The sequence below is a fragment of the Dasypus novemcinctus genome, chromosome 11, assembly GCF_030445035.2.
Source record: "Dasypus novemcinctus isolate mDasNov1 chromosome 11, mDasNov1.1.hap2, whole genome shotgun sequence".
Taxonomy (NCBI): Eukaryota; Metazoa; Chordata; class Mammalia; order Cingulata; family Dasypodidae; genus Dasypus; species Dasypus novemcinctus.
In genome coordinates, this window is record NC_080683.1 from 83878978 (window position 1) to 83902054 (window position 23077).

General features: G+C 37.2%; 1 protein-coding gene across 3 annotated transcripts in view; it reads right to left on the reverse strand.

Moving 5' to 3' along the window:
* The window catches only part of OSTM1 (osteoclastogenesis associated transmembrane protein 1), a 52476-nt gene that overhangs the window by 18807 nt on the left and 10592 nt on the right, over positions 1-23077 (reverse strand). For all 3 annotated transcript variants that reach the window (XR_011650108.1, XR_011650109.1, XM_004468421.4), the window contains exon 3: positions 11257-11354. Coding sequence is in view for 1 of the 3 variants with exons in the window: in XM_004468421.4 (XP_004468478.1) it covers positions 11257-11354 (98 nt within the window). In the remaining 2 variants the exon portion in view is untranslated. The remainder of the gene's footprint in view (positions 1-11256; positions 11355-23077) is intronic.

A 23077-nucleotide genomic window follows, 5' to 3' on the forward strand; every position in this document is an offset into this window, starting at 1 on the left:
TGGTGGGGTGATGTATGGGAGCCCTGTATGTTATCCATAATTCCTTTGTAAGCTTACAACTTTATACATAATTGCAGAAGAAATAGATTCATTTGCTGGGTTCATTTTTTTAATTCAAATGGGAAAAATAAAATAGCAGTGCTGTATGTTAAAAAAAAAAAAAAAGAGAGAGATAAACCAAAGAATAAAATGGTAGAAGTAAAAAATGCCTTTACAGTCATATCACTGACTCTGAATGGATTAAACTCCCCAATCAAAAGCTATAGACTGACGGAATGGATTAAAAAACATGGGCCATCCCCACTGGGTGGACTGTGGGAGAGTGTGGGCTATGGTGTGGACCCACTGATCATGAGGTGCAGCGGTGCTCAGAGATGTATTCACCAAGTGCAATGAATGTCTCATGATGATGGAGGAGGTTGTTGTTATGGGGGAAGGAGTGGGGTGAGGGGGGTGGGGGGGTATATGGGGACCTCATATTTTTTTAATGTAATATTTAAAAAAGAAAAAATTATTAAAAATTATTAAAAATTAAACATTTAAAAAAATTTAAACAACATGGGCCATCCATATGCTGCCTACAGAGACTCACCTTACACCCAGGGATACAAACTGGCTGAAAGTGAAAGTTTGGAAAGAGCTACTCCATGCAAATAGTAACCAAAAAAGAGCAGGGGTAGCTATACGGAAAACACAAAAAAGTTATGAGAGGGAGCAAATGTAGCTCAGTGGTTTGAACTCCTGCTACCCATGTACAAAGTCCTGGGTTCATTCCTCAGTACCTCCTAAATAAATAAATAAATATAAGGTGGCTGTTGTTTAAAAACAAACAAACAAAAAACTTGGAAAAAAGTTATAAAAGATACAGAAGGCCATCATATATTACTAAAAGGGACAAATCTCCAGGAAGAAACAACAGTCATGAATATCTATGCACCTAACCAGGGTGCTCCAAAATATATAAGGCAGATTCTGGCAAAACTGAAGGGAGAAAAAGACATCTCTACCATAATAGTTGGAGACTTCAAGACACCACTGACATCATTAGATAGAATAATTAGACAGTAGATCAAGAAGAAAACAGAGAAATTGAACAATTTGATAAACAAGCTAGACCCAATAGACATATACAGAGTGATGCACCAAAAATTCAGCAGGTTATACATTCTTCTCAAGTACTCATGGATCTTTCTCCAGGATAGACCACATGTTAGTTCACAAGGCAGTTCTCAATAAATATAAAAAGACTGAAATTATACAAAGCACCTTCTCAGATCATAATGGAGTGCAACTGGAAATCAATAATAGACAGGAAAAGGAGAAAATTTGCAAATGTGTGGAGACTGCATGACACACTCCTAAACAATCACTGGGTCAGAGAAGAAATTGTAAGAGAAATTAGTAAATATATTGGGAAGAATGAAAACACAATTTATCAAAACTTACAGACTATAGCAAAGGCAGTCTTGAGAGGGAAATATATAGCCCTACGTACCTATCTTAAAAAAGAAGAAAGAGCTAAAATCAAAGATCTAATTGAATAACTGGAGAAACTAGAAAGAGAAGAGTAAACCTTTCCCAAAGCAAGCAGAAGGAGAAAAATAATAAAGATTAGAGCAGAAATAAATGAAATAGAGAGAGAGAGGGAAAAAAAGAGAAAATCAACAAAAACAAAACCTGGTTCTTTGAGATCAAGAAAATTGATAAACCCTTAGCTAGACTAACAAAGAAAAAAAGAGTGAAGATGCAAATAAACAAAATCAGAAATGAAAGGGGAGAAGTTACAACTGATCCCACAGAAATAAAAAGAATCCTAAGAAGATATTATGAAAACTGTATGCCAACAAACTTGATGAAATGGACTATTCCTAGAAATGCACAACCTACATTGACTCTATAAGAAATACAAGAACTTAACAAACGAATCACATTTAGAGATTGAATCAGTCATCCAAAATCTCCCAACAAAAAAAGTCCAGGACCAGATGGCTTCACAGGTGAATTCTACCCAGCATTTCTAGAAGAATTAACACCAATCCTGTTTAAAAGCTTCCAAAAATTAAAGAGGGGGGAAATTATCCTACACATTTTGTGATGCCAACCTCATCCCAATACCAAAGGCAGATAAAGATACTACAAGAAAAGAAAATTACAGACCAATCTGTCTAATGAACATAGATGCAAAATTTCTCAACAAAATAGTAGCAAATAGAAGAATCCAACAGCATATCAAAAGAATTATACACCATGACCAAGTGGGATTTATTCCAGGTATGCAAGGGTGGTTCAACATAAGGAAGTCAATTAACAAAATACACTACATTAACAAAGGGAAGGAAAAAACACACATAATCATCTCCATTGATGTAGAAAAGGCATTGGACAAAATTCAGCATCCTTTCCTGATAAAAACACTTCAAAAGATAGGAGTCAAAGGAAAGTTCTTCCATATAATAAAGGGGATATTTGAAAAACCCACAGCCAACATCATATTGAATGGTGAAAGTTAAAGCTTTCACTCTAAGATCAGAAACAAGACAAGGACATCCACTGTCACCACCATTATTTGATATTGTGCTAGAAGTTCTTGCTAGAGCAATTAGACAAGAAAAAATAAATAAAAGGCATCCAAATAGGAAAAAAGGAAGTAAAACTATCACTATTCACAGATGACATGATTCTATATTTAGAAAATTCTGAAATGTCTGCAACAAAGCTACCTAAGCTAGTAAAAAAGTTCAGCAAAGTGGCAGGATATAAGACCAACATGCAAAAATCAGTATGTTTCTGTACACTAGTACTAAGCAATCTGAGGAAGAAATCTGGGGGAAAATTCCATGTACAAGAGCAACAAAAAGACTCATATATCCAGGAATTGATTTAACCAAAGAAGTACAGGACCTATATTCAGAAAACTACAAAACAATGCTAAAAGAAATCAAAGAAGGTCAAATAAATGGAAAGGCATTCCATGTTCGTGGATTGAAAGACTAAATATTGTGAAGATGTAAATCCTACCCAAACTGATTTATAGATTCAATGCAATACCAATCAAAATTCCAACAGCCTACTTTACAGATTACTACCAAATTAACTGGAAAGGAAAGTACACCCAAATAGTCAAAAACATTCTAAAAAAGAAGATTGTGTGGGGGAGGACAGAGCCTCAGTCCCTGACTTGCCAATGCACTGGGTCAGTCCCCAGGCCCAGGGGGCACAGTTACCCCCTCCACAAGGATTACACTAGTAAGACCTCATAGGTATTGAGTGAATCAGTCAGTATTCATTGATTCATTCCAACAATTATCCATGGGTCATCTTCCACTGCAGGCCCTGTGAGGTGCCTGGGAACCAGCAGTGAACAAGGCCCCTATATCCCATGTTTAAAGAACCTGGGGGAGATGGACAAATAAAATCAATGTTTATCAAAAAAAAATTAAATGAATAAAAATTAAAGAGATGAGTGACATGGGAGGAATTTCACTGCCTGATCTTGGAACATACTACAAAGCTAAAGAGGTCAAAACAGCATGGTATTGGCATAATGACAGACACATCAGTGGAATATAATTGAGAGTCCAGAAATAAAACCCTTACCTCTATGGCCAACTTGACAAACCTACCAAGTCCATGTTACTGAGACAAAATAGTTTCTTCAACAAATGGTGCTGGGAGAACTGGATATCCATAACCAAAAGAATAAAAGAGGACCCTTATCTCACTCCCTTTATAAGAATCAACTCAAAACAGATCAAAGACATAAAAATAAAAGCCAGGACCATAAAACTACCAGAAGAAAATGTATGGAAGCATCTTTAAGATCTCGTGATATGTGGTGGTATCTTGGGTCTTACAATATTGTGCTATAAGTTCTAGCTATAGCAATTAGACAAGAAAAATAAATAAATAAAAGGCATCCAAGTAGGAAAAGAGGAAGTAAAATTCTCAACAAAGCAAAATAGATAAATGGGACCTCCTCAAAATTAAACATTTTCTGTACCTCAAAGGACTGTCAAAAGGGTAAAAAGCCAGCCAACTCAACGGGAGAAGATATTTGGAAATAACATATCCAAAAAGTGTTTAATAACCATGGTATATAAAGAGATGCTACAGCTCCACAATAAAAAAACAAACACCCCATTTAAAAAATGGGAAAAAGACTTGAATAGACATTTGTCTAAGGAAGAAATACAAATGGCAATAAAACACTTGAAAAAATTTTCAACATCACTAGCAATTACGGAAATGCAAATTCAAGATACAGATATCATTTCACAGCTATTAGAATAGCGACTATTAAAAAAACAGAAAACTACAAGTATTGGACAGGATGTGGATAGAGAGGAACACTTACTCACTGCTGGTGAGAATGTAGAATGGTACAGCCACTCTGAAGGACTGTTTGGCAGTTCTTAAAGAAATTTAATATAGATTTGCCATGTGACCCAGCAATACCACTACTGGATATATATCCAGAAGAACTGAGAGCAGGACACAAACAGACATCTGCACACCGATGTTCACAGTGGCATTATTCATGACTGCCAAAAGACAGAAACAAGCCAGGCGTCCATCAAATGACGAATGGACAAACTATGTGTATATAGTTTATACAGCTGTAAGAAGATTATGCAGCTGTAAGAAGAAATGAAGTCATGAAGCATATGAAAACATGGATGCCTGAAGGACATTATGTTGAGTGAAGCAAGCCAGATGCAAAAGGACAAATACTGTATGTGCTATTATAAACCAAAAATATTGTGTAATCTCATGGAGTTAATAACTTGAATATGGGAACCAGAGAACAGAACAAGGTTAGTTTGGAATGCTGAGGGCTAATGTGCACAACTGGTAAAAAGGTTGTTTTTTAATCTTTGGAAATGAACAGAAAAGGTGAAAGCATAACATAGTGTTTGTAACTAACAGTGTTATTATATGAGTATGACAGTTGTTGAATGGGAAAGTTTAAGGCAATGTATATTAATAGAAGGAAAGCTAAAAAATGTAACATGGAACTGTATAGCTCAGTAAAATCTCATGTGAAAAATAAATATGGGTAATATTGCATAGGTAAGACTTTTTCTTTGAAACTGAATAAACATATGTTAATGTTAAAAGATGTTAATGTCACGCAAAATAAAAAACCATTATGCTAAATGAAAGAAACCAGAAACAAAATACTACACATTGTATGATTTGAATCATATAAAATGTAAACATAAATCAATTTATAAAATGGAATTAGATTAGTGGTTATGTATCCTTCCTAGGGAAGGATAGAGGAATTGAGCAGTGACTGCTAAGGGGTATGGAATTTTTCTTTTTGGAGTAATAAAATTACAACACTGTGATTACACTAAAAGCCACTGATGGTACACTTTGGATAAATTGTATGGTATATGAATGTATCTCAATAAAACTGCTTTAAAAAATGGAGCACAGAACCTTTATGGGGGGTAACCTAGCTCTGTTTGTATTAAAATTTAAAAAGCACATCTCTTTTTTTTAAGGAGGTACCGGTGATTGAACTCAGGACCTCATACATGTGAAGCAGGCGCTCAATCACTGAGTTTCACCCACTTTGCAATACATATATATTTTGACATAGCAATCCCACTACAAGGAATCTATCAGACAAAATCATACAAGGGCTCCACATCACACAAAAAAAGGCCATCCATGGCAGCAATTTGTAACAGTGAAATACTGAACTACACTGTCTCCTTCAATACAGGAACAGGCTGAAAAATATGGTGGTATAACCATACCAATGTTTAATGGAACCTTTAAAATGAATGAGGAAGTAGAATCCTGTCCTGGAAGATGATGACATAAGCATATGCCTTGTCTCCTGATTTCTTTACTGAGGACATTCAACAAAAGAAGGAGAAAGCCAGGCACTTGAACAACACTGTAAAATATAATGGTGCAAAACTAAATAGAGAGTCCAGTGTCCCCTACAACCATGGCTGCTGCCACCCTTGCTGCCGGCTCTGGGGTGCTGCTGTCCCCAGATGAATTACTTCCGAAGGGTGATGCCGAGAAGACCAAAGAGGAGCTGGAAGAGGACGACGACGAAGAGCTAGAAGAGACCCTATCGGAGAGACTGTTGGGTCTGACGGAAATGTTCCCAGAGAGGGTTTGGACCGCGCCTGGAGCCACTTTTAATCTCTCCCTCTTTGTGGCTCAAAAAATGTACAGGTTTTCCAGGGCAGTCTTGTGGACTGGAACCACTTCCTTTATGATCCTGGTTCTTCCTATTGTTTTTGAGACTGAGAAGCTGCAAACAGCAATAATAGCCATTGCAGCAACAGCAGATACTTCTAGGGCCCAACACAGGTCTGTCAGGAGCCTCTACCTTCCCTTCCTGGAAAGATCTGATTGTCACTGCTATATATGAGCTGCCTTGGTGGGAGAAATTTGGAAGTCAATAGTGTTTGAACTGCTGATTTGGATTTTTTTTTTTTTAACTCTGGCCTATGGATCTATCTAAGCCTAGTGGGTAGAATTCTTCCAACTTTCTCAGAGACTCCCAACTTGCAACTGTACCCTCCATACTGTCATGACTTATTTCTGTCCTCCCCTCTGATACTAGAGTGCAGCAATGTAGATGGTTACTCCAATTCTGGCCACCCCACCCCTTCTGCTAAATTGCTGAGATCCCTTGCTATTACACTGTAAAGTAGGAACAGATGCCAGGAGGCAGGCAGTACCCCTGACCATTAAAGACTTTTTTTTTTTCAGACTGGAGATGTTGGGAAGGGACACGCACAGTTTATGAAATAGACAAGTCAGTGCTCATTTTTTTGTATTTAAATATTAAAAATGATTCCAACAACAACAACAAAACCTAAATGAAGAAAATACACACACACAAAAAAGTAATGGCACCAATATGCATATTCTCACCACAGGCAGGCTGTACTACAGCTACCACACCATATCCCAGAGGAATTAGCCAGAACCAGAGCCTAGGTTTCTCATAAACCTCTATCCCCTGCAGCACCCACAGTCCTCCAGAGATGCAGGGGGCTGGAATGACATTCCACCCTGCCTGCATGGCCACCTTTCACCCTGCAAAAAACAGCTACTTCACGACCACCAGAACAGTCCAGGTTCCCAGGGGAGCCACCTGCAAACACTTCCCTACCCAAGAGAGACCTTGTCTGGAACTTAAACTCACCTCCCTGCCCACTCACTGAGCAGGAAGCTACTGCCACAGGCAACAATTCCATTGCTACCACTTCTCTACTTCTTTTTCACTATTAAAAGACAGACTCTAGATCAAATAAAAAAATGAAATCCATATATATGTGACGTAAATCAGAAACATTTTAAAAAATTATATAAAAAGATTAAAAATAAATAGGCAAAGATACAGGAAACATGCAAATAAAAACAGGGATAAATACTAATATTAAAGTGAAATTCAAGGCAAAAAGCATTCAACTGGATCGAGATACTTTAAATTATATTTTATATACTTAAAATAAAAACACAATCCAACAAAAATACCTCAAACTCATAAACCTTTATATTCTCTACAACATAGCACCAAAATAATAAAAGCAACCCTTTCCCAAGCATGAGGGAAATTCATCAAAAACAAAATTGTACATAGAAATCGTTAACACATCCTTCTCAGGATATGCCAGATCAAATCAATACAAATAAGCTTACAGATTTGAAGTATACCAATGTGGCATATTTTATCATTGCTTCCCATGCCAATATGTTCCTTCTTTCTTGGGTAACAGAACCTTCAGTGTTTCAGCAATGCTCAAGGCCACTGAATTCGGTGTGGCCACTGACCATGTCCTCACCAAGGAAACAAAAGCAAACAAGATGTGCAACTTCTGCAAAATTTCCTAAAAAGGAAACAGCTTTGCTGTTCACTTTATTTCTTTTCCACATAATAAAACATGGACAAGAAGAACACACAGCGAATGGACACAGAGAGCAGATAACCGGAGGGGTAGGGGAGAGAAATAAATAAAAAATAAATCTTTTAAAAAAAAGAAAAAAACGTGGACAGAGTGGCAAGAGTGTCAATCATACAAGTACAACTCCTTAGGTGAGGGTGAAACAATAAAAGAGAAGAAACCTGTCCCAGGACACCTTCATGGAAAAGAGTTGCCTCTGCCTCTAGACTATTATCTTATTTTGGCTATTATATTTTGGAACCTCTGTTACAGCAGCTTAATTTCTATCCTTATTAATCTACCACTAACAAACTTGACTCAAATATATAAATATCTATTTGTATCCTATAAACACATTCTTTTTAAATGCTCATGGAATTTTTTTTCTCTCCCCTTCCCCCTGCCAGTTGTCTGTTCTGTGTCCATTTTGCTGCGTGTTCTTCTTTGTCCACTTCTGTTGTTGTCAGAGGCATGGGAATCTGTCTCTTTTTGTTGTGTTATCTTGTTGTGTCAGCTCTCCATGTGTGCGGTGCCATTCTGGGCAGGCTGAACTTTCTTTTGCGCTGGGCAGCTCTCCTTATGGGGTGCACTCCTTGTGCGTGGAGCTCCCCTATGCAGGGAACACCCCTGCGTGGCAGGGCACTCCTTGTGTGCATTAGCACTGCGCATGGGCCAGCTCCACACGGGTCAAGGAGGCCAGGGGTTTGAACCGTGGACCTCCCATGTGGTAGGTGGATGCCCTATCCATTGGGTCAAGTCCGCTTCCCTGGAATATTTTTAATAAATGACTATTACATCACAAAAGTATCGCAATAAATTTCAAAATGTAGACATGTTACATTTTTCTGGTCACAATGAATGCAATAAAACTAGAAATTTCAACAACAAAAAAATCCACAAAGGAAATCATGCCACCCATATTAAAAAAGAATCTTCTGGGAAGCAGATGTGGCTCAAGGAATTGGGCTCCCATCTACCATATAGGAGGCCCAAGTTTCAATATCCAGGGCCCACACAGAGTGGGCCCCATGCAGGAGTTCTGGCCCACATGGAGAGCTGACAGAGCAAGATGACAAAACAAAAAGAGACACAGAGGAGAGATAATAAGAGACACAGCAGATGAGGGAGCTGAGGTGGTGCAAAAAATGATCACCTCTCTCCCACTCTGGAAGGTCCCAGGATAGGTTTCTGGAGCCACCTAGTAAGAATACAAGCAGACACAGAAGAACACAGCAAATGGACACAGAGAGCAGACAATGGAGGGAGGGGGTAGAAATAAATAAATAAAATATATATTTTTTTTAAAAAAGAATCTTCCAAAGAACTCTTAAGTTAAAGAATAAATCAGGGAAGCAGATGTGGCTCAAGCAATTGAGCTCCCACCTACCACACGGGAGGTCCCAAGTTCAGTTCCCAGTGCTTCCTGGAAAAGACGAGCAAAACAGTGAAGCTGATGTGACAGGCAGGCGTGGTGGGCTGACGCAACAAGATGATGCAACAAGGAGACACAAAAAAGAAAGACGATGAAAGACACAACAAAGCAGAGAGCGGAGGTGGTTCAAGGAATTGAGTGCCTCTCTCCCACATGGAAGGTTCCAGGTTCAGTTCCCAGTACCTCCTAAAGAGAAGACAAGCAGACACAAAGAGCACACAGCAAATTGACACAGCAGACAGTGAGCACAAACAAGGGGAGAGGGAATAAATAAATAAATCTTTTTTTTTAAAAAACACAAATTAAAATTACAAACTATTCAAAATTAAATGAGAATGCAACCCATTCATACCAGAATTTATTACTGGATAAGGTCAAAGCTATAGCAAATTATTTTACTGTTGAACAAGAAAAACCGAAAATAAATTAACCATTCAAGAAACTAGGAAAATGGTCTGAAAATTATTTTACTGTTGAACAAGAAAAACTGGAAATAAGTTCACCATTCAAGAAACTAGGAAATGACAAAATTAACCAAAAGAATATAGGAGGAATTATTAAACATAAAAGCCTAAATAAACACGTGAGGAAAAAAACAGTGAAACTAATAAGAAAGGCTCATATAATTTTATTATCCTCAGGGAAATTCATAATTCTATTATCATGTTTATTAAAAAGGAAATCACACATCCTTATATCCTAAACATGCTTACATCTACTTAAAAGCTTACTTATTAATCAAGTTTCAAAACCACAATTTTACCAGAGCTCTAATCTCACCCTCAACTATCACCAGTGTATTTATTAGCCAGCCAAAGGGGTGCTGATGCAAAATATCAGAAATCTGTTCGCTTTTAGAGGGGGTATTTACTTGAGTAGTTTATAGTTACCAGGCCATAAAGCATAAGTTACTTCCCTCACCAAAGTCTATTGCCACATGTTGGAGCAAGATGGCTGCCAACATCTGCAAGGGTTCAGGCTTCCTGTTTATAGAACACTATTATAAAAAATTCTTCCTAGGGCTTGTTTCTCTCCGGGCTGAGCTGCTCTTCTTCTCTGTGTGCTTACTTTCTGGGACCCAACTCAAAACTCCAACTCCTCCACTCTGCGTGTAGTTTTCTTTTTGAGTCCCTGCCCCCTTGGTATCCTACTGATGTGGCCCAAGCAAAGCCCTAATCATAATTTAATCACACCCAAGTATGGACCAGTTTACAAACATAATCTATTTCTGGAATTCATAAACCATATCAAACTGCTACAGCCAAGAAAGTTTCAATACCAAAACAAAAACCAATAAACAAAGGATTCTTAAAGGCTACCTTTTATATCCTAATTTAACTCTCAAAGTGACCTTACTAAAGAGTGCCCTGTAGGGGAGCAGGTGTAGCTCAGTGGTTGAGTGCCTGCTTCACACGTATGAGGTTCCAGATTCAATCCCTAGTACCTCTTAAAAAGAAAAAAAAGAGTGCCCTGTAAAATATGTAAAATAGATTTAAGCAAATATTGAGGCAAAGAATAAGCTTCCTATAGACAAAGAGAATCATACTGTACTACAAAATATCCTACTGTTGCATAAATGAAGTCAAAGTAAATTACTGTCAGGTGAAACAAGAATAAGTTTTAATTAAAAACAATTGCATGTGTCAATTAAGGTTTTCACACTCATTATCATATTGGAAGTAAGCAGGGTAGATATTACTATTCCCACTTTACAAATAAGAAAAGTTAAGCTTTAATGATTTGCCTAAGAGCTGGTAAGTAGGAAAACTTAAGAGCAGAAATCCAGGTCCATTTACCCTCAACATCAATAGATAAGTATCAACAATGTCATAAAAACTGTAATTACTTAGTATTCATTTGTACAAGGCAGTATTTTAATTTCAAGTATCATCTATAAAATACCTGAAGGTTATTTTCAAAGCAGGTCAAGGTGTGATTAAATAGATTGAGGAAATGTATCGTGCTGTTTGATAATTCTTCACTGGTGTTAGTTAAACAATCTGTAAAAAGGGAAAAAAAAGAGGTATATTAATATATCTCAAGCCACAATTATTTGTTGTCATTTCCATCTCATGCTATCACCTTCTGTTTTATGCAATAACAATTCTTTATTCAAACAAGCATGAAGTGTTACACATAAAAGAATTTTCCAAATATATGAGGCTTGCCATTTTAGCTACCAACATTTAAAAAAAATTATCTCTTTCATGAAAATCTTAAAATTTTCACATACTCTCCTCTCTTTATAAAAGCAATATGCCAAATAAAATTTAAATAGACTTTTCATCATCATGACCATTAGCTATCAAATGCTGCCTAACAGTGGTACTCTAACTGCTGTTTAGGCCTCAGATTATTGTATTAATTTTATTAGGTTGATGCAAAAGGAACTGAAGTTTCAGACTGTAAATTTTAAATCATTATAACTAGGCTAAAACACATCTCTATTAATCAAAATAGGAACCATTACAATCAACACATTTTTGCCAATGAGACATAGTTTATTCCTGTAGCGTAAAAATCCATGCTTTGGGATTTGATGGACTCTTGGAAAGCATTTTCTGCATCCTGTTGTTTGTGGAAGCATTTTTCCTGCAAAAGGTTGTCAAGATGCTTGAAGTTGGTTGGCGAGAAGTCAGGTAAATACGGTGGATGAGGCAAAACTTCGTAGCTCAATTCATTCAACTTTAGAAGTGGTGATTGTGCAACATGCATTTGGGGGTTGTTGGGGAGAAGAATTGGGCCCTTTCTGTTGACCAATGCTAGCTGCAGGCATTGTAGTTTTTGGAGCATCTCATAGATTTGCTGAGGATCCTTCTCAGATGTAATGGTTTCACTGGGATTTAGAAAGCTGCAGTGGATCAGACCAGCAGCAGACCACCAAACTGTGACCATGACTTTTTTTGGTGCAGGTTTGGCTTTGGGAAATGCTTTGGAGCTTCTTCTGGGTCCAACCACTGAGTTGGTCATCGCCAGTTATGATATAAAAACCACTTTTGCTGGACGTCACAATCCGATTGAGAAATGGTTCATTGTTGTTGTGTAGAATAAAAGAAGACGTACTTCAAAGTGATGGTTTTTTTGATTTTCAGTCAGCTCGTGAGGCACCCACTTATTGAGCTTTTTCCCCTTTCCAATTTGCTTCAAATGCCAAATGATGGTAGAACTATCGATGTTGAGTTCTTCGGCAACTTCTCATGTAATTTTAGGAGGATCAGCTTCGATGATTGCTCTCAATTGGCCATTGTCAACTTCCAATGGCCGGCCACTATGTCCTCATCTACAAGGATCTTATCTCCTTTGCAAAACTTCTTGAACCACCACTGCACTGTACGTTCGCTAACAGTTTCTGGTCAAATGCGTTGTTGATGTTGGGAGTTGTCTCTGCTGTTTATGACCCATTTCAAACTCAAATAAGAAAATCGCTCAAATTTGCTTTTTGTCTAACATCATTTCCATAGTCTAAAATAAATACAAACAGCAAGCAATAAGTCATTAGCAAAAAAAAATAAGGCAAGAAATACACATTAAAATGATTCATCTCATAACCACATTTAAATAAGAATGTATGCCAATATCAAACGGCAAATTTCAACAAAGCAATACCACAATTACTTTTGCACCAACCTAATACCTAAATTCTTTTGCTTTTTGATCCTTTTTTGTGTCAAATTTAGTAGTTCTCTGTCTCTTCCATTTTCAACAATGGACTGTTTCTTGCACCCAACAGAGTAATCTTTTTTTAAATTTTTCTATTTTATCATGATGAAGAGACCAGAGAAACAAGCTGATGAGATTGTACCTAAAATACTGATAAAAAGAGTTTTAAGTAAAGTCTAGAAATAAATAGAATTGTTTTGCACCTTTCTTTTATTCTTACATGGAGATATTCCTCTGCAACTCACTAGCCTTACTTAGCTTTGACTCAAATTCATTCCTTTTAATGTTTTCTATGTATGAATATGCCACAGTTTATTTATCCATTCTCCTTTTTCATTGAACCTATTCCTTAGCCTCACTTTTTCTTCACCTTTTCCTGGGTTCTCAGACCACCATCTCTGGTGCCTGGCTACAAATCCTGGAAGCTGTGGTGAACCATTTCAATCACACTCTCCTAGAATACTTGTCCTGTTTTTCTTCCGCACACTCACAGATGTTTCCAACCCTGGAGAGCCTCCATTTATTTTCTGTACTCCAAATTCTGTTTATAGAACATTATTATTATTATAAAAAATTCTGAAATTATAATGAAGGAACCCAATTCAAATGCATGCATTCTGATCTCAACAATCCTATAGACTCCCTAACAATTGTTCCGCAAAGGGTATTCCAATTATCTTCTACTCTCTAGTCTCTGACTCTTCTCTTGTCCCCCTTAACTTCAAAAGACAGCTTTATCTCCCACTTTACTCAGAAATTCAGGGCCATCTAATACGATTTCCTTTAACTGTGAGTGGAGAAGCAGGATAGGAGCAACTGCAATAATCCAGGAGGAAAGGTTGCAATGCAAATAGAAAGGACTAGATGGATTGGACAAGGACTGAAAAGGTAGGCTCCAGGACACGACACAATCTATGATCACCACCACCACCATAAAAGCTACAATGACTGACTGCCTGCTATATTCCAGCCACTGTGCTTTTACTTTAAGCACATTTACTCATTTAATTTTTGTAACAATCTTAGGAGGAAAACTACCATTTCTATTTTATAAATTAAAAACAGAGGTTTAGAGAAATTAAATAATAGATTACTCAAGTGAAAAGCTGGATTTCTACCCAGTCAATTCCGAAGCCTGTACTATCTAACACTCCAAAAGAAATAAAATATTCACATCTGCATTCTAAACTATTAATATCAAAGTTCAAGACTCAGAGTCCACAATCACTTGTCACCAGTCCTCCCTCCACTACCCATTAAAGATAGATTACCTCAGGATTTGGAGTTGTCCTGAATGATACTGCAATGACAGATACAGGCCATTATATATCCTGCCATAAACTACAGAATTGAGTGGGAGAGAGTGTAAAGTACAATGTAAAATCTAATCCATGCTTAGTGGCAATGCTCCACAATGTGTTCATCGATTGCAGTGAATGTACCACACTAATGAAATAAGTTGTTAATGTGGGGAAAAGTGGGAGGTGTGGGGAGTGGGGCATGTGGGAATCCCTCATATTATTTTACATAATCTAAATATTTTTTAAAAATAAATTTCACTGGGTAGACCAGGGGAGTGTAAAATACAATGTAAACCATTATCCATGTGGTGCAGCAGTGCTCCAAAAGTATTCACCAAATGCAATGAATGTTCCATGATGATGAAAGAGGCTGTTGATGTGGGAGAAGTGGGGTGAGGGGGTGGGGAGTATATGGGGACCTCATATTTTTTTAATGTAACATTTTTTAAAAAATAGAGAAAAATAAAAAAAATTTAATAAAATAAAAATAAATTTAAAATAAAGTTTAAAAAAAAGATAGATTACCAATGCTTAGCTACCTCACACCACAGGGATTCAGAAAGGCACTATCAACTGATCAGGGTTAGCAACTGAGATGAAATAATTGGTGAACAGGGTAACAACTAGCACATTAAAGGTCCACTTTGCACATCAGAAGAAGACACTGTCTCCGGGTGAACAAATTACAGAAGGCAAGCAGCAGTGCAGCCCACTCACTCTCTCGCGCAGGCCCCTTGTGCAAGGGCGTGGTCTGCCTTTGATGTCCATGGGGTCCTGCTGATGAACCCAGCCCTGGATACTTTCCCCTCTCTAAACCCGTGGACTTGACATTCTCTGCAGCTTTATCTTCTCAAGAAGGTGAGTCCTGTTCTAGCCTTTCACCCTATCATTTAAAAAGCTGAGGGATCACTTTACAAATTAGGAAACAAAGCCAGAAGAATAAAGTGATATACTGAGGGATCATACACTTAGTAAGACACTGAAATACAAAATATGCTTTCCAGACTCCCAATTAAGATTTCTCTTAACTAACCCATTGTTTTTACTACTTAAAAATATTACTGTTAGATTCAAAAAGTTCAAATAATGATTCTTTTACATTTATATATATATGTGTGTATACACACACAAACCCCTATTAATGCTGGTTTAACACCATCATGAGGTAGCCCTGAATCGTCTACAACCGAGGCAAAGCATATATAAATAAAAACAAACACATTTATACACATACAAATATTAGCATATTAGGCAAACAAAATCAAACAGGTTTACAGTGTTTGTAGTTGCTGTTTTACATAGAAGAGAGCAAGACAATTGTATATCTGTGTTATAATAAGCCATGTCATGACAACTAAAATACACAATATAGGGATTAATGGGTGTGTGTGTCACTATATATGCAAAAGTAATAATACATAGCACATTACTATGAGAAAGCAAGTTTTTTATACAAAATAATTAAATAATTTTTAAAATATGTAATTTATAAAGAAAGCTTCTCTGAAAAGCAAAAAAAAAAACTAAATCTCTTCTATTTTACTAGCAGCCATTCTTTTCACTTAATTTGAAAATTAAAGTAATAACTAATGGACTGGCCATCTTGACTTCATTAATGCAGTGCCATCACATTTTTTTCAATGATCATTAGACAGTGGTACTATAAAGCACAGAAGAGTTCCTTTACATAACAGGGTTAAAAATGTCTTCATTATTAAAAAGCCTTGACTTTCTGATTCAAAACAAAGGAATTTCAGTATAATTCCTCTTTTATCCATTTGCAGGAATTGGAAACATACGGTTATAAACAGAGAGAAACTATGCATTAGAAATGAGTAAGTTAAAGAATATTAGTAATAATAAAGCTTCCGATAAGTACTAAGTGAAGTGGTCATCATGAATTTTCCTCATCTCAGATAATCAATGGACTCTCATCAAGGACAAACTATTACAGTTTCTTTCTCAGTGAAACCTCAGACATCAGTTCAAGAGGCATTTGTAAATGTGTTAAGGATTCAAGTTAAGATCTTACATAGAAACTTACTGAATTATCATTATAGGAATTATGCATCTTTAAATAAAGTATTCAGCATCTATTTGGCGCTTATATAAAGATCCCTTGTTTTTCAAAACTAGTTTTCAGAAAACAAGACACTCACTAATTTTAGGAAAATAGCGCAAGCTTCAGAAAATATAGTATAGGTTGTGTGACTTTGTACCTGAAGTTTAATATGTTCGATTAGTTTAACGAATATGAAAACTAAGACATTTTAAATTAAAAAATACAAATAAGTGAGCCTAATGCTTAGTAAATTTCCACTTATATATAAAATATTGGAAAGAGGGGTTCTGGTTAAATGACTGTGATTAATCTTTCCATTGTTTTTTTGTATTGTTTTGTTTTGTTTTTTTAAGGAAGTACTGGGGATTGAACCCAGGACCTTGTACATGGGAAGCAGGTACTCAACCACTGGGCTACATCTGCTCCCCAGTGAGAGTTGGCTTTTTCATTTGTTTGCTTGTTTTTAGGAGTTACCAGGGATCGAAACCAGGACCTCATATATGGGAAGCAGTCACTGAACCACTTGAGCTACATCTGTTCCCTGATTAATCATTAAGTTTTATTACTGACTTTTAAAGAATTGAGACATAAGAAGTTAAATATACTAATCAAAAGTTTTTCTTTGGGAAGCGGACTTGGCCCAGTGGTTAGGGCGTCCGTCTACCACATAGGAAGTCTGCGGTTCAAACCCTGGGCCTCCTTGACCCGTGTGGAGCTGACGCATGCGCAGTCCTGATGCGCGCAAGGACTGCCCTGCCACACAGGGGTGTCCCCCGCATAGGGGAGCCCCACACACAAGGAGTGTGCCCAGTAAGGAGAGCCGCCCAGCGCGAAAGAAAGTGCAGCCTGCCCAGGAATGGCACAGCACACACACAGAGCTGACACAGCAAGATGACACAGATTCCTGTGCCGCTGACAACAGAAGCGGACAAAGAAGCAGCAAATAGACACAGAGAACTGACAACCGGGGTGGGGGGGAAGGGGAGAGAAATAAATAAAAAATAAATCTTAAAAAAAAGTTTTTCTTTGATGAATTAGAATGTACATCAGGATTACATAGTAGTTCAATTGTATCACTGTGCTCATAAAATTATCACTCAGATCACTGTAGACATAAAAGGCAGCTCAAATAAAGGGTCAGTTTTCAGTATGTAGAACAAATATGTGAGCTGATAATTACAGGGTCCTTCTTAATGGTAATACTTCACATTGGAAACTGATCACCAAAGAAGCAAAATGCTTTATCATAAAATGGTCTATGGTGTCACCAAGTCTTGTCACTGTGCTTATCACATATTCTCATATGGCTAAGATCACCAAAGAGGGTGTCAGTAATGCCGTCCCTATGTCAATTACACAATGCTGATATAAGTTTTAAAATCATGTACAAGAGACAATCTTTAATGCTTTTTTTTTCATTCTTAGTAGTTATTCTCACAAGGAAGAACTAGTTTCCACGTTATTTGTAATGAGAACAGGAAGGGTTGAGCTCTTAAGAGTTCTTTTGACTTTTCATCAATTTCTAGTAACTCATTTCCTGCTAAGACTAGTATCACTCAAAGACATAGGAATTCTCAAGAGATTAGAGTGGTCCACGGATGGCACCGTGTCCTCTACTGGGGTCCTAGCCTCTATTCACTGACTAATAACTGCAGAGACTAGATGCCAACCCTATTTCATAGCTTAGAGGAAGCAGAATGGAAAAGTGGCTTTTAACAGTGTATGAATTTTAATAGTATTATTTTAAACAGTATTTTATATTTTTACATTTATATATTTTAATAAAATTCTTTTAAAAATTCTAATAGCCCCTTAAATTCACTTAAAACAATTTTTACTTATATAATTAGTTTTGCGTTTGCTAGTAAAGAGGATGAGAAAAGAACAATCATTTTAAAGTTTTTTTTCATTTGTTTCTCTCTCCTTGCCCCCACCCCGCCCGCCCCAGTTGTCTGTTCTCTGTGTCTATTTGCTGCGTGTTCTTCTTTTGTCTGCTTCTGTTGTTGTCAGCGGCATGGGAATCTGTGTTTCTTTTTGTTGCGTCATCTTGCTGCATCAGCTCTCTGTGTGTGAGGCGCCATTCCTGGGCAGGCTGCACTTTCTTTCGCCCTGGGCAGCTCTCCTTACGGGGCGCACTCCTTGCATGAGGGGCTCCCTTACGTGGGGGACACCCGTGTGGCACGGCACTCCTTGCGCGCATCAGCACTGCGCATGGGCCAGCTCCACACAGGTCAAGGAGGCCCGGGGTTTGAACCGCGGACCTCCCATGTGGTAGACAGACACCTTGACCACTGGGCCAAGTCCGCTTCCCAGAATAGTCATTTTATATCAAAAGCGGTATTCCTACAAAATGGATCATGTATTGGTTCAAGTCTCAGTTAAAGTTTTCTTAAAAAAAGAGTTTTTCTTTTGTAATTCTTTTCTTTTTGATATAAACTTTATGTGCCAGATAGAATGGGCTCCATATTATCTATAGTTGAGGATCCCTACTGCTAGTATCACTTAGCAATACATCTACGAGTTTAATAATTTAATAATTAGATCACCACAAAAAGGTAACTGAGGCAAATGGGTGAGTGGCTTGCACTTAACAATTTCACACATGTTCTGAGAAAACCAAATAATGTCTTTTTTGTGTTTAAATCAAAGCAAATAATTCAGAAATTGTTTTGAATATTTATATTGTTATTTTCATGTATATACAAAATGACAGAATCTACCAATCTTCTGATTAGGCACAATTAGCTTATAATTTTAGTTATATGATTTTCTGCTTCTATTTTATTAAAAGAGTAGTATCCCCTGTATTCTTTTACACATATTTAAAAGCCAATAATTTAAAAAACAATGACTGGATAGGTGGGAAATGAATTTCTTTTTTTAAGTGCAAAAAGTAAAGAGAAGCCTTTTGCATCATTCATTAAGAAAATAAAAGGATCAAATGGAATTAATGATTTAATAGAATGGCAGTTGCTAGAGCTTGTCTTACAACTTGATGCATTAATAACACATCACTGCTGAGGGTTAATATTGGAAAATGTGCAACTCTAAAAAAGTTTAACAGGGAAATGGACTTGGCCCAGTGGTTAGGGCATCCGTCTACCACATGGGAGGTCCGCGGTTCAAACCCCGGGCCTCCTTGACCCGTGTGGAGCTGGCCCATGCGCAGTGCTAATGCGCGCAAGGAGTGCCCTGCCACGCAGGGGTGTCCCCGGCGCAGGGGAGCCCCACGCGCAAGGAGTACACCCCGTAAGGAGAGCCGCCCAGCGTGAAAGAAAGTGCAGCCTGCCCAGGAATGGAGCCGCTGACGACAACAGAAACGGACAAAGAAACAAGACTCAGCAAATAGACACAGAGAACAGACAACGGGGGGGGGGGGGGGGGGGGGGGTGGTGTTAAATAAATAAATCTTTAAAAACAAAGTTTAACATTATCTAGTTTTAGTTTTATGTAGTATTAATTGGTCTTTGGGGAAAAAGTATCTTACATTTATATTTTTAGTAAAAGATCAAGGTTTCTATAATTTGCAACATGTACATATCACAAAAGATAAATTTTTGTAGGACTAAGTAGAGTGTATTTGTACTTTTTAAATGGAGACACTGCAACAAACTTGTGAACAGTACTTAAAAAAGCAAAATTAGGTTTTAATTCATGAAGAAAATCATTTACTCAAATGAACAATCTTAAAATCCTTTTGAATTTAGTTCTAAACTCTTAACATCTGCAGTTTATTTACATTCTCTGAGCCCACATTCTATAGCACAGAGCTTATTGTGATGCTCAAATGAAACAGCTATGAAAGAACTGTAAACTGTGCAATATTATTTAATTCAATTGCTGACCTGTTACTCACTTGCTTTAGTTCCCCATTTTTTTCCTTCCTTCAAATTTCTCATGTTCTCAATATATAACTACTTTGTAAGAAAAGAGTATGTTGCTCAACTATGAATGTTTTATTAAACTTTGATTAAAAAATTTTTCCAGTTTATTGCATAATTTAAATTTCTCAGAAAATTTTCAAATTATCTTTTTTAATTTTTTTTTTAAGATTTATTTATTTATTTAATGCCCCCCCCCCCCGGTTGTCTGTTCTCTGTGTCTATTTTGCTGCGTCTTGTTTCTTTGTCCACTTCTGTTGTCGTCAGCAGCACAGGAAGTGTGGGCGGCGCCATTCCTGGGCAGGCTGCACTTTCTTTCGCTCTGGGTGGCTCTCCTTACGGGGCGCACTCCTTGCGCATGGGGCTCCCCTGCACAGGCATCACCACTGGGTGGCACAGCACTTCTTGCACGCATCAGCACAGCGCATGGGCCAGCTCCACACGGGTAGAGGAGGTCCGGGGTTTGAACCACGGACCTCCCGTGTGGTAGATGGACGCCCTAACCACTGGGCTAAGTCCGCCGCCTATCTTTATTAAATATGTATACAGAGAGCATAATAGGAAGTGTTTCCAGGTTAATTTGGTACAGGTATTGAATTCTAGTTAAAATAATTATTTTAGAATGCCCAGCCCAAGAAAAAACAGTTGAAAAACTGAGGAAGTCCAAATTTAAAGTTATATTTTATCTCCTTTAAAATACAGACTATGAGTTATGATTAAATTTTGAAATGTGAATGAATCAATAAGTAGAAGATACTTGTGTTTTTTTAAATGCATAATTCTAGAAAAGACAATAGCCACTCTCTGACTACATCTAATATATAAATACTCACCCTAGATTTGGGCATTCTATTCCATTTTTTACAATTTCATATATTTTCAAATAGCTATTAAATGCACATAGCAGAAAATCCAAATGGTACAAATGTAAATACAGTGAAAACTAAGCCTGTCTTCCTTTTCTGCCCAGTCAGCCATCTAGTACATAGGTCCTTGTTTCTTTCACCTGACCATATATCTTGACCAATTCATTTTAATTAGGAAGAGTCTCTTGAATAATTTAGCTCTAATTCCTCAGCAGTTTATTGTTCTTCAGAGGAGGTTCAATCTAAAGAATATTTTCAAGACAGGATGCCTATAAGAAAACCAAAGGGACCCTAAAAATTTATTCTAAAGAGTTTTATAACTACCACATTGGGTGAATATGCTATAAAAATTATTTTCCTTTCTTTTTTTTTCTTTTTTTGTTTTTTTAAACTGGGGAAGAAAGCTACTTTGAATTAGTGAAGTCTTCATCACAAAATACCTTTCAAAAGAAAAGATGCTTTACCTTTCTTAAGTGCGTAAATTAAACCAATCAAAAGAAGCAAATCTCCATTTACTTTAATAAGCTGATTTTAAATTATTTATAATACATTTTTCTTTATTACAGGATTTTTATAAAGGGCTTAAGAAAAATTTTTAAAAAGCTCTCCTGAATACCTTAAGCAAAGTCTCTTCAGTCTTACCAAACTAGAGATTTTCATTCCAAAAAAAGTAAAGGTTTGTTTTTTAAAAAAGTTAAATATTAGCCATGCCTCTGTTCAAATTACCAGAAAATTTTAATTAAGACAAAAAGATTTAATATTCAATATACCAGGGTCTTCTGTAAAGGGAAAAAACTTAGCAGGAGGTCTTTTGCCCATTTATAGTTTTTCTTCATACACACTAAACAAAAAGACAAGTCCTTAGAAAAGTTAAGCTACTTCATCAAATTTTAAAAATCCATCCTGTCCTTTCTATTTCTCCAGCTCCTGTCCTACTTCACGTTTCCTCTGCTTCTTGATTAAACTAATATAATAACCTCCTTATTGGTCTCTCCTCTTCCTCTTCCTAAGGGGTTCCACACACACACATACACACATACACAAGGCTTTGTAGCTTTAAAAAAGAGTTTTGTGTGCCACAATGATAAGGGAAGTTGTTGGTGTGGGAGGAGTGGGTGGGGGTGTAGGGGGGTACACAGGAACTTCTATATTTTTTAGTGTAACATTTTTTGTGTGATGTATATATCTTCAAAAAATACAATTTACAAAAATGATCTGGTGGGGGCTGGGGAGTGGGTTATATGAGAACCTCTTATGTTTTTTGGTTTTTTTTAATGTTTTTTAATGTAACATTCCTTGTGATCTATTAACTTTAATTTAAAAAAAATTTTTTTAAATAAAAAAAGAGCTTTGAAAGTGCTAGGTTAAGTGGCATTAAAAAGTTGTGTGGGGTTTTTTTTTTGTTTTGTTTTTTTTTGCTGTTGTTTTTTTTTTAACCCAAATGCCTATTCATTAATTTATAAGGAGACATATAACTGCTGGGGAGGCCTTAAAACTCAAAAAGTTGTTTTTAACCTACAAGACTTCTCAATCCCTTTATTAATCCATATACATTGTAAGGCTCCAAGATATTATGGTATACTTGCTTTTCTTAATGATATGCTGGTGTTCAAAGCACTATGAAAACTGTTGGCCTGAAAGATAAACTCCTATCAATCAAGGTCCTACCTGGGAAGTGGATTTGGCTCAACTGATAGTGTCCGCCTACCATATAGGAGGTCGAGGGTTCAAACCAGGGCCTCCTGACCCATGCGGTGGGCTGGTCCACACTCAGTGCTGATACGTGTAAGGAATGCCATGCCACACAGGGGAGCCCCATGTGCAAGAAGTGTGCCCCGCAAGGAGAGCCACCCCACGCAAAAAAAAAACACAGCCTGCCCAGGACTGGTGCCGCACACACAGAGAACTGATGCAGCAAGATGATGCAACAAAAAGAGACACAGATTCCTGGTG